This window comes from Macaca mulatta, chromosome 14 (genome assembly GCF_049350105.2).
Source record: "Macaca mulatta isolate MMU2019108-1 chromosome 14, T2T-MMU8v2.0, whole genome shotgun sequence".
NCBI classification, from domain to species: domain Eukaryota; kingdom Metazoa; phylum Chordata; class Mammalia; order Primates; family Cercopithecidae; genus Macaca; species Macaca mulatta.
The window spans coordinates 31,922,479-31,934,854 of NC_133419.1; the positions used below are offsets into that span (position 1 = coordinate 31,922,479).

Genomic DNA, 12,376 nt, shown 5'->3' on the forward strand with positions numbered 1-12,376 from the left:
AGTAGTAAATGCTGCATTTACTACATTACTTCTTCCAAGCATGCCCTCTAAAATAGTCACTCATTCATCTCCCTGTTCATCCTGCCTTCGGAATTACCATCTGCAATCAACGTGCTAGGCTAAGAAGGAGCCTAGATCAGTAAGATTCACAGCAGTGTGCAGTAGTTGCTGGGCAAGCCACATCTCTGCAGAAATAGGAATCAGACATACCCTTAAGTCATGGAGATATCGGATTAAAGCTAAACTAAGAGAAGAGCAGAAACTAATCATGACACCACAATTAAACACCCATGACAACCATGATTGGGAAGTAGTACAAGACAAAGCGATTAGTTTTGTGTCTGATTTGTAAAAATTACTCTGAGTCCTTTGAAACCTGGGCTATTTAGTGAAATAGCTGAATACAGATCTGAGGCAGAAAAGGTACAAGGTGAGCCAAAGACATTCTTTTGGACCAGAGAGCAAGGGAATATTCAGACAAATGTGGTGATGTCAAAAAGATTCAGGAGTCTTGAAGATAACTGGTCACTTTAAGCTACTGAATTAAAGCAAAATCCATGAACCCATAGTGATGACAGAAAAACAGAGAGTGAGAGAGCATGTGTACAGGGAGGAAGCCTGTTTTTACAGAAAGATGCCGGGTCATGAATGTATTTAAGAGAAGGAATGATAGAGTTGAAAATCACCATTTTGGCAATCCCCAGTGTAATGGATTCAGACAGCAATCATTAATGCATGCTAAAAACACCGAGTACAATGTTATTGATACTTTCAAAATATCACCCCACCGATGACAGTGGACAGTCATCACTCTTAGTTATAACTAAGTGTCATCGCTGATAGTGGACAACCTGACATGACACAATGACACAACTGCTTTGCTCATGAACACCGAACCAAGGCATTAGAACCACCTTCTACTTTGCAGAAAATAAAAATCAATTAGGACAAATGAACAATCAGACAAATCCAGAATGTACAATATTCTAGCCTGAACTTGTGGCTTACGCCTGTAATCCCAACACTTTGGGAAGCCGAGGTGGGTGGATCATTTGAGGTCAGGAGTTCAAGACCAGCCTGGCCAACATGGTGAAACCCTATCTCTGCCAAAAATACAAAAATTAGTTGGGCATGGTGATGGGTGCCTGTAATCCAAGCAACTCTGGAGGCTGAGGCAGGAGAATCGCTTGAACCCAGAAGGCGGAGGTTGTATTGAGCCAAGATCACACCACTGCACTCCAGTCTGGGTGTCAGAGTGAGACTCCATCTCAAAAAAAAAAAAAGGATGGTGGATGGATGAGTGACTGTTCTGTTCTGAATTAAAAGTAGTCAGAGACATGCCATAGCCAAACGCAGTAGGTAAATCTTAATTGGTTGGTGGAGTAGGGGGAAAATAGCTACTTGTTTCAAGACATTTTTGAAACAATTGGGAAAATTTGACTACCGACTGAAAACTAGATAAATGTTACAGAATTGTTAACTTTGCTAGATGTTATAAGGTCTCATGGTTTGTTGAAAATGTCATTATTCTTACAGATGCATGCTTAAGTATTTTGGGGCCAAGTATGATTAACCACAAATGGCTCAATTTAAAAACTACACATAAACATACAAAGCTAATAAGGCCAATGTCAGCTAGTGAATCTAGGCGAAGGTTATATGTGTATTCACTGTACTACTCTTTTTTTCTTGTTTGTATTTTTTAATAAAAAAAGTATAGAAATTCTACATGAGAAAAAAAGTTGAGTTCTTTGGATTCTCCAGAGTCGCTGAAGAAACAAGCAATTACTAGAATAAATCTGATCACTTTAAAATTTTGCATTTTGGCATTCAAATGTTTGTGCAGTTTGTAAAACATGCAAAATGCCTATAAATTCAATGCTATAAATTGACGTAGCAAATATCTGTATCTGAAGTTGCTTATATGCACATTAACTATCTGAAAACATACATTTTTATGTTTAAAAACTCTATTTTTCTGAATTACCCAAGCATACTGTAACCATGTATTATATTTACAATGGGATAATATGAAACATTAACATCTGATTTTTCTACTTCAAATAACCACACTTCTAATTAGGTGTCAGTGTAGTTTCTCAATTACCATTAAATAAAAAGTTCACACAAAAATTAACATGAAATGAACCATTGACTTAATAAAAGCTAAAACTATAAAACTCCTAGAAGAAAACAAAGGAGAAAGTCTTTGAAACTTAGTGATAGGCAAAAATGTCTTAGGACACAAAAAGCACAAACCATGAAAGAAAACATTGATAAGATGGACTTCAACAAAATCCAAAACTTTTGCTCTTCCTAACACCCTGTTAAGAAACTAAAAGGTAAGTCATTGGCCGGGCGCAATGGCTCACGCCTGTAATCTCAGCACTTTGGGAGGCCTAGGCGGGCGGATCACGAGGTCAAGAGAACGAGACCACCCTGGCCAACATGGTGAAACCCTATCTTTACTAAAAAAAATACACAAATTAGCTGGACGTGGTGGCACGTGCCTGTAATCCCAGCTACTCAGGAGGCTGAGGCAGGAGAATCACTTGAACCTGGGAGACGGAGGTTGCAGTGAGCTGAGATCATGCCACTGTACTCCAGCCTGGGTGACAGAGCGAGACTGTCTCAAAAAAAAAAAGAAAAAAGAAACTAAAAGGGTAAGTCACAGACTGGGAGACTATATTGGCAATACAAACCTCTTAACATAACTATTGGTATTCATCCCTCTAACCTAGACTACTTCAGTAACCTCCTACCTGGTCTTCCAACTCCCACCCTGGCCCTGCAATCTATTCTTCATTCAACAGCCAGACTGATCTTTAAATTAGGTCATATTGTTTGCCTGCTTAAAATCATCCCATGGCCTCCTACAATATATGGAATTAAATCTACACTCCAATCTTTGGGAAAAAGCCTGCATGCCCACCCTTATAGTAGCATTTTCTATCTCTTGCCACCCACTCACACACTATGCTCTGGCCATAATGGCCACTTCCTATTTTGCTCATATTAAAAGCTTAACTTGCTGCTCCCTCTGTCAGATATTCTTTCTTTGCATGCCTGATCAGCATTGTCCTTGTCACAGTTCAAGTGTCACCTCACTGAGGCATTCCCTGACATGACCCTTCCAGTCACTCTATCCCCATACCGTCTTCTTTACTTACCCTACCTGAACCTTACTTTAGTCTTCTCCCCTGGGAAAAGGTTGGATCCCTAAGAGCGAAAAGGACCTCTGTTTTGTCCATTGGTACATGCACCGCATATGATGCTTGGAACATAGTAGATGCTTCAAAAGATTGTTTTTTTTTTTTTTGAGACAGAGTCTTGCTCTGTCACCCAGGCTGGAGTGCAGTGGCCGGATCTCAGCTCACTGCAAGCTCCGCCTCCCGGGTTTACGCCGTTCTCCTGCCTCAGCCTCCCGAGTAGCTGGGACTACAGGCGCCCGCCACCTCGCCCGGCTAGTTTTTTTGTATTTTTTAGTAGAGACGGGGTTTCACCGTGTTAGCCGGGATCGTCTCTCGATCTCCTGGCCTCGTGATCCGCCCGTCTCGGCCTCCCAAAGTGCTGGGATTACAGGCTTGAGCCACCGCGCCCGGCCAAAAGATTTTTTAAATGACTCATGACATACCCACTATATGCGAGGCACTATGCTGGGTAGTTACTGGCTCAATGGTTTAAATGTGTTGCTCAAAGCCCTTTTTTCGTCCTATTACCCTGTTTTAGAGAAAAAAATGTTATATTCCTAGATCTATTGAAATAGCTGAATGCTTCTTCGTATTTTTTCAAGAGGCTAATTTACTTTCAAGTAAATTGCAAATTCTGAATTTCATCTTTATGTAGGATCAGTGCTTTGTCCTACATGAAAACGTTCATATTATTTTGAACAACTCACCCTCAAAAGAATGGCTAAAACAAAAGAAACAAAAAAATATAATGTGTTAGGACATAAGGCAACTAGAACTCTCATACACTGCTAATAGGTGTAAATTAACTACTTTGGAATAATGTTTGGCAGTATCTATATACACCATATGTCCTAGTAATGCATGCCTACATATATACCCAAAGGAAATGCATGCGTATGTTCACCAAAAAATATGGACAAAACATTCATGGCAGCCCTATTCACAGTAGCCAGGAAGTAGACACTATTCAGGTGTCAAATGTCCATCAACAAAATAGTTCTGTATACACACAAAGGAATACTATACAGCAATGGGTATAAATGAACTACACACAACGTGGATGTATCTTATAAATTAAATGTTTAACAAAAAATAGCCAGATGCCAAAGAATGCATTTATGTTGTACTTCAATTAAACATTGATAGGGGAAGGCAGAAATTGAAAATATGTATTCTCACTAGTGTGTTCTGGGGGAGCACTCCTCTAGAAACTTTCCAACTGAGGTTCCTTGAAAGTTAGATCCTTGAATTATGAGGTGTTGGTATTTGAGGACATAAGTTGGCCTATTACAATCACATTCTTTTGAAGTCACGTTTTAAATATTAAAAATTCATGTGAATTCCCTATTCTTCATCCACGCATATTGGGCAGAAATTACTTCTCTCAAAAAATATTTGCGGAAACTTAATATTGAAGGAAAATGGGTCAGGGTCATCCTATGGTTGCAGGTACTCTGGGCACATTGCCTCAGACTTCGGTTTTAAAAGAACTGATATAAAGTAGATTAGTTATATGGTTAGATATCCTGGTGTGTATCTCAGATTCCAACTCATGGGCAATGTGACTTTGTGCAAGTTCCCTAAACATTCTGCAGCTATGCCCTCATTTGTATGACAAAGATAATAATACCTATCTCACCAGGTGGCTTTGAGAGTTAAATAAGATGATGTCAGTTATTAATAGATACTCAATATTGTTAACGTCTCCCTTCCCTACCCTGTAAGGAGTACTGGGGTGGAAAAAAAGTCAACAAGCTGTTTGCTGCAATATATATATTTTAATTCAAAGTGAATCGACAGTAATACACCATAAATTCTTATTTTGACACTCACCAAAATAGTCACCTGGAAAACCCGCTTTTTGTGACAAAGTACAGAAGGCTTGGTCACATTTAAATCACTGAGAACTAGAGAGAAATACTATCGCAAACCGTAATAGACATTACATCCATAAAATTTTCCCAGTCCTTATTGTAATATTGCACAGTGCAATTGCTACATGGCAAACTAGTGTAGCATAGGAGTAAAAGCAAAAACAAATAAACCAAAGAAAGAAAGCCACAAGTCTAAAATTGTTAAACAATTAACAGTTCAAACTTAGTAATCAAATCTGTATCATTGGATTCATTAAAACAAATCTTCCTACACCTTGCAGTGTATGATTTAACTTTTACTTAACACAGTCCAAGTTTAAAATTAGCAGATTTTTAAAACGAAAATGTTTTGCTAATACAGTAACATATTTAATTAAACACCCTGGAGGAAAAAAAAAAACAACTAAATATCAGGATATTTGATTAAAAAAACGCTTTGCAAATTAAAATAGTATGCAAATATGCAACTTGGAAATCATGCAGTGTTTTATTTAAGAAAGCATTAAAACCAAAGAAAACTGGTCAAAATGGTTTTTAAAAGGTATAAATCCAGATTACTTTGTCAATATGCTAAATTAAGAATTTAGCAGAATTTTGAAATTTATTTTAAAATACATTAAAATGCCCATGATTGCAATTTAAAGAGCAGTGTAGTTAACTGGGATATACCTTTATCAAACTTTAATACTGTATTATGACAATGTTGAAGTTTACCATTTATGTCAATTTAACAAGACTGCTTTTAAGTCTTGGAAATTAAAGACAAAGAATACAACATTTCAGGGTAGTAAACATGGCCCTAAACAAAAAGAAAACTCTCGGTTTTGTACCTGTTGTGAAACAATCAATCCTTTGCACTTGGTGTTTCTGAAACAATGTGTTGCCGGCATTGATTCTTTCCTAAGAAGTGAGCAGATCCTAATCATCTGCTGGAACATATAAATAAAATCAGAAGGCTGTGGAGGGCAGCAAATTTACTTAAATAGTGACTCCATAAATGTGTCATCTGTAAATAATCTTTTAAATTAATCTTAGGCTACTTCTTTTTAAACATGTATTTTTATATATATATATATTTCTATTGGTATAAAATGCATAGAATTAATTACTAAAAACACTGAAACTTGTGGGGAAAATTAAGTCCTTCATTTTCAGTGTGACTAAAAATGTACTGCTGGTTTTTACTTTATGATCTAATACTGTAATTTTTAAAATCAATTTCAGGCACATTTATTTCATTGATGATTATTAAATAAAACACTGCTTGTGTCAATGGAGTAAAGAAAACTTATCCATTATTAGCTTATCGTGAATGCTGTACTAGAGCTGTACTAGTGGTATACAATTCATTTATCAAAGAAACGCTGTAAATCCAAAACATCTAGAGTTTTACACTCAAATGCTTTGTACTGTTTATTCCAGTAAATGCTGTAAGATTATATTCCAGATTTTTAAGGAAAAAAAGTTAAGTCAAGCCTGCAAGATACAGCTTTCTCAAGTGTCTACAATGCCAGTATGAAAATAAAAAATTAAGTTACATTGATACATCCAAGTTTTTTTAATATGCAGTGATGAGCACAAACATTAATAGAGATAAAATACTGATGCAAATAACACACCCCAAAATAACAAATGCAATTATTTTCCACCATTTACAATACAGTAGTTACAATGACACTCCAAACAGAAAAGCAAAGTAAAAAATCAAAACCCCAATTTCTATTCATGTAATTAGACTTATACAGAAATTAGAAGGCTAAATAACAACTAGTTAATCACCTAATTTCACAGCTATCTGAAGTGGCAATCGTTATATAGCAGCTTATCTATGATACATTCAAGATAAATGATACAATTTATTACTTGCCTGTAAGCTAAAACACAGCCTCAATTTAATACCTTTCCTTAAATTCCACCTCTACACTACAATATACTTGAGGTCTATGCAAAAAGTAGCTACCTTTATATAGGAAATGGATGATTAAGTCTTTGGTGCTGTAAAAGCAACTTCATTTAAACAGACATAACCACTACCATCACCACCACCCAAAAAAGAAAAAAGTGGGGCGGGGGGAACTCAACACACTTCCTAGGAAGAAAAAAAGCATGTAATTTCTGTCCCTGACGGAATGTATTAAATAAGCAAACATCACCAACAAGCAAAACAAGTACTGCAATGTAAAAATACTTTAAAAAAAAACCCTCTCACATGCATAAATCAAAAATTGCACACAAAGAACTCACATCTTTTCAAGCTTCAATAGTAAAAGTTCTGCTACTATTTATTAAATACTGCATGGTTTGCCCAAGCTAAGATAAAACCACATCATGAATCAATGAGCATTTTGCATTTTATTATCTACCCAAAGTCATGCCTACTGTACCTCTAAACATTTTATTAAGTCCAATTATACAGCAAACACTCTCAAAATAAACTTAGATTGTATTGCAGTTTCACTTAATAGTATATAAAATGCTGTGCTGTGACAGTTATCAAATATCCATTAGATACTGAATCAATTTTTCTTAAGCACTACTAACTGCTTGCTTTTCTTGAAGCTAGATCATTCTCAAAAATCAGACAGCAGAATTCAGCTACAGCAAACATGCTGCCCTCTTAATAAGGAAAAAAACAGCTACTACCTGAAATCATACCACACAAAACCAAAAATGAACATTACGCTATCAAAAGGAAACTAAAGAGTAGGTCTGAATTTTAAGTGCTGCAGTCCTCAACATTTATATATAGGTAATAACATTAACAACCTCAAATATTTAAGGCACTATGTGTGGGAACGGTTTACAATGCAGCTGAGATTATTAGAACAACATTTAAGAGCAAAGTCTAGGCAACATTTTGCCCATGCAAAAGACACATGCAAATGTAAAGAACAATAGCTCAATTTCTTAGGTAAGTGACCCAACATTTATACACTAAGACACGGATAATACAATTCACTTGTATGCTGTAATTCTGACGTATGTGCATCTGTTGCTCTAAGTCTGTACACAGAATGGCTTCCCAAATGTGGACGTGTCTTGCACTAGTTAGAAGGCAATTTATAAAAAATAGCAGGAGCAAAATTGGACTTCTGCTCCCATAAGTCACCTGTCTAGAGTTACTACATAAGAAGATAACATGACCAAAGACAAGTTATACCAAATGTGCAAAACACATCAAAAGTGAGTTTTTAAAGCTCAAAGTTGTTTAAATTGCACCCAAGTCTACATGATTCAAAAATAATTTTCTTGTGCCATGGCTAATATTTATTAAATACCATGTTTTTATTTTTAATCAAATGTTTGTATCATTGAGCTTCCCCAATATACTGTTTTTCACATATATGGATACTGGCTGAGTTTTGTTGGACTCAGTGGAAATCCAGTATATGCAGGTGATGCTGCAATGTAAGAATGTGGTGGGAAGATTGGTTTGTACTGAGTCTGATGAATGGTTGGGGATGGTAACAGACGGGGATTTAAGCCCACTGGGACTTGGTGAACTATGCCACTGGGATGGGAGATATTATAAGTTGGATGCTGTAACATAGGTCTTGAGGTACATGGAGAGGCTAAGAGGTGGGCCACTGGTGCAGCACTACTGAGGGTGGCTGATGATGGGTATGGAAGTAGAGTAGGCTGTCCTCCGAGGTGTGTATTTCCAGCCAGGTGGGCATGCACTGCTGTGTGATTGGGACTTCCATGAGAAAGAGTGAATGGATTACTGGTAACACTAGTAGGGATATAAGCTTGCTGTCTTCGATGCCCAAAGTTTCCATTCCACTCTTGATGCCCAGATCCAAAGTGCTGAACCTATCCATAAAGAAAAAAAAAAATGACTGAATAACATATTTTTAAAGATAAAAGGAAAGAAACGGAAATTACAATATACCCTTTGTGATTGATAACTCATAGTGGATCTCTCAGAACTAACTTATACTAAGAATAACTAAAGGAGAGAAAAATACCAATTCCATATATATTAGTATTAACATTTTAGTATTTATTACTACATATTATAATATAAACACCACTATTAGTGCTGCTTGTACTACCTTTTACTACCCCCATCCCTACTAACAGCTACCATTTGTGGAGCACTTATTATATGTAAAGCTAACATTTACATACACAATATTATTTACTTCTGAAACAACCCATGATATAATTACTATTCCCATTAACTGTGCTCCAAATCAAATTTGTTGAAGAGACCTGGCCAAGGTAATAAATATACAGTACATGGCAAAACCAAGATTTGAATCCCCGTCCAACTCCAGTATCTGTGATCTTTTCTTTTCCCAACTGAAACACAACTGCTAAATATAGCGTTTAATAAGATGGAAAGTATTCAGGAAGGTTAATGATGTTCTGAGATAACAGACACACTCTGTTAATATTACCTAAGAGAACCTAAGGACTTAATCTTTCTGAAGAAGGCTACAAGTTCTATGGATAATTTGCTTAATTATCCTATTATTAAGCCAGTTACTCTTTAGCCCCTTGGGATAACGAGAAGGGAAAAATTCATTAAGACTACATACAGTTTCAGAAGCTTTCTCCTCCATGTGAAAAACAACTGCTAAATTTGAATCCCAAAGACTCCTACAAATCCACAAATGAACATACCTGACTAAAGTTCAAATGCTGCTGCTGGAATGCTGATGTCAATTTTTGCTGACGAGTACCCACTGCGGAAGGCTGGTTTAATCTTCCAGGGGCAGATCGTCCTTTTATTAATGGCTGGCATATAGAATCTGGCGACAAATAAAATATTGAAGAGTTTATGCTTTTTCCTTTTCAAATAAAAAATTAGCAAAATCTTTAGATATTTCATACAATAGTGATTTGAGAGCCTTAAAATTAAACAAAATGAAAGGAAAGGTCATGGTTTCCAAGCACTGGATAATATTAGAAGATGTCCTCTGTATAATATATAAGGCAGGATCAAGTCAAAATTCGAGATGACTTTTGGCAACTCCATTCTCAGATGTTCCTAAATTAAGACTGTATTTAAAGGACAACCGGAGAAATGGGAGGACTCAACTTACCTGTGTTTGCCATATGCTCATCGGCACTTAAGCCATTTTCTAGTGCCACTGGTGGCACCACAACAGAACAGACAGCTGGCTTGGTTTCTGTGTCGGCAGAGGATAACAGTTCTGTGTTTTCACGAGTGTCCTCCACAAAAGTGCTCTCTGCAAATGGACTATCATGCCCAGAAGAGTCGGATGTCGGAGAGCCATCCACCGTATCACAACCACTTTCTTGCTCTTCATCTGACATACTACAAAAAGAAAGCATTTTTATGAGTGATATTTTTTTCCAACATTAAATCTAATGTTAAGTAATATTCAGGCTCCAGTGAACTGACGAGAATGTTATTCAGTTATTTTATATATAATTACAGCTTTTTCATTGTCCGATAGCACTTTTTCAAAAAATTTCTAGACCCTTAAATTAATTATCTGTTCCAACTGCTAAACCTAATTCTGTTCCATTTCAGGAACATCATTTTGGCATTTTTTTTTTCTTCTTTCCCTTCCCATTTGATCCTTAGTATCAGCTCATAAAATTCCTCTTTATGAATTCCAGATAATTTCATCAAGACATGACAAAAGAGGCACTGTTCTGAATAATTTAAATGAAATGTACAAGCATACATGCATGTGACTTGGATATTTCAAATTAAATTCTAACATCAGGATATGTGCCTCTTCTGGTAATTTAGGTCCTTGTACCTAACCAGTTATCTGAAAGGTATCCCCACACCTCTGAAGGCCTAGACAGAGCCCCATATTTCTCATCTCTTCCTGACACTCTTGGGCCCTGACAATCTCTCTCTCCTTGGGATTTCTACAGTATTTATTGTCTGTTTCAACCACCCATTCCATACTTAGTTACGAATTTGAAGCATCTCTTTTTATACATATTTTTATTTATATATCTTATATGTATATTTGTTTATACATACTTTACATGTGTATGTATAGTTATGTACATTATCAATTTTCAAACCACGTTATAAGCAACTTTTAAGAAGACATATTAAAATTTCTTTATATTTTCCATAAAGCTTTGGTTATAAGTATGCAATATCATATTTCCTGACTAACGAAAAGAAGAAGACATGTAAAATTAAAACTTAAAATTTTCCAAATGTTTTCTGCCACTAAAATAAGATTTTATTTCTTTCTTTCCTTCTCCTCCTTCCTTCCTAAGAGACAGGGTCTCACTGTGTTGCCCAGGCTATAGTGTAGTAGTGTGATCATAGCTCACTGCAGCCTCAAATTACAGGGCTCAAATAATCCTCCCACCTCAGCCTCCTGAGTAGCTAGCACTACAGGCAAGCGCCACCACATCCAGCTATTATTTTTTTTTTTTTTTTGTAAAGGTGGGGTCTCACTATGTTGTCCAGGCTGGTCTCGAACTCTTGGCCTCAAGTGATCCTCCTGCCTTGGCCTCCCAAAGTGCTAGGATTACAAGTGTTGGCCACTGTGCCTTCTAGACTGTGGCTTCTCTCTTAATATGTTAGTAAATCATTCTGCTTAGGACAAGCTTACTATTTTAGCCGGCCAAAGGACGGGTAAGCCAGGTTAATATGGATAAAACCATGCAAATCCATCACCAATGGGAGAAAAAAATCACAGTGGATGTTCTGTAGACAGTGGGCCAGTAAGTACTTCATTATGCAAAACATTCCTTTTTAATTTTGCTAAAGTACATGTTTTTCTTCCAAATTTAAATTACAATAGTAGTCTGTGGGGCTGAAATTAAGAATGTAGCTTTTTTACCCTTTCAAAAATAGATTTGGCCAGATGTGGTGGCTCACGCCTGTAATCCTAGCACTTTGGGAGGCTGAGGCAGGCAGATGACCTGAGGTAAGGAGTTCAAGACCAGCCTGGCCTGGTGAAACCCCATCTCTACTAAAAATACAAAAAATTAGCTGGGTGTGGTGGCGGGTGCTTGTAATCCCAGCTACATGGGAGGCTGAGGCAGGAGAATCACTTGAACCTGGGGAGGTGGAGGCTGCAGTGAGCCAAGATCATGCCATTGCACTCCAGCCTGGGTGACAGAGCCACACTTCATCTCCTCCCACCCACACCCCTGGCAAAAAAAAGATTATTTAGTTGGGTATGGTGGCTCACGCCTGTAATCCCAGCACTTTGGGAGGCCAAGGTGGGAGCACTGGTTGAGCCCAGGAGTTCAAGACCGGCCTGGGCAACAGGGCAAGATCCCATCTCTACAAAAAAAACTTAAAGATTAGCTGGGCATCGCTGTGCGCACCTGTGGTCCCAGCTACTCAAGAGG

General features: G+C 37.2%; 1 protein-coding gene across 5 annotated transcripts in view; it reads right to left on the reverse strand.

The window, feature by feature from the left end:
- Window positions 1-4,949: 4,949 nt before the first annotated feature.
- The window catches only part of HIPK3 (homeodomain interacting protein kinase 3), a 100,565-nt gene continuing 93,138 nt past the window's right edge, over window positions 4,950-12,376 (reverse strand). For all 5 annotated transcript variants that reach the window (XM_077963109.1, XM_015114563.2, XM_015114559.2 and 2 more), the window contains 3 exons: window positions 10,117-10,352; window positions 9,695-9,822; window positions 4,950-8,878 (listed from right to left, as the gene is read on the reverse strand). In XM_077963109.1, the coding sequence (XP_077819235.1) occupies window positions 8,402-8,878; window positions 9,695-9,822; window positions 10,117-10,352 (841 nt within the window). In that variant the 3' untranslated portion in view covers window positions 4,950-8,401. The remainder of the gene's footprint in view (window positions 8,879-9,694; window positions 9,823-10,116; window positions 10,353-12,376) is intronic.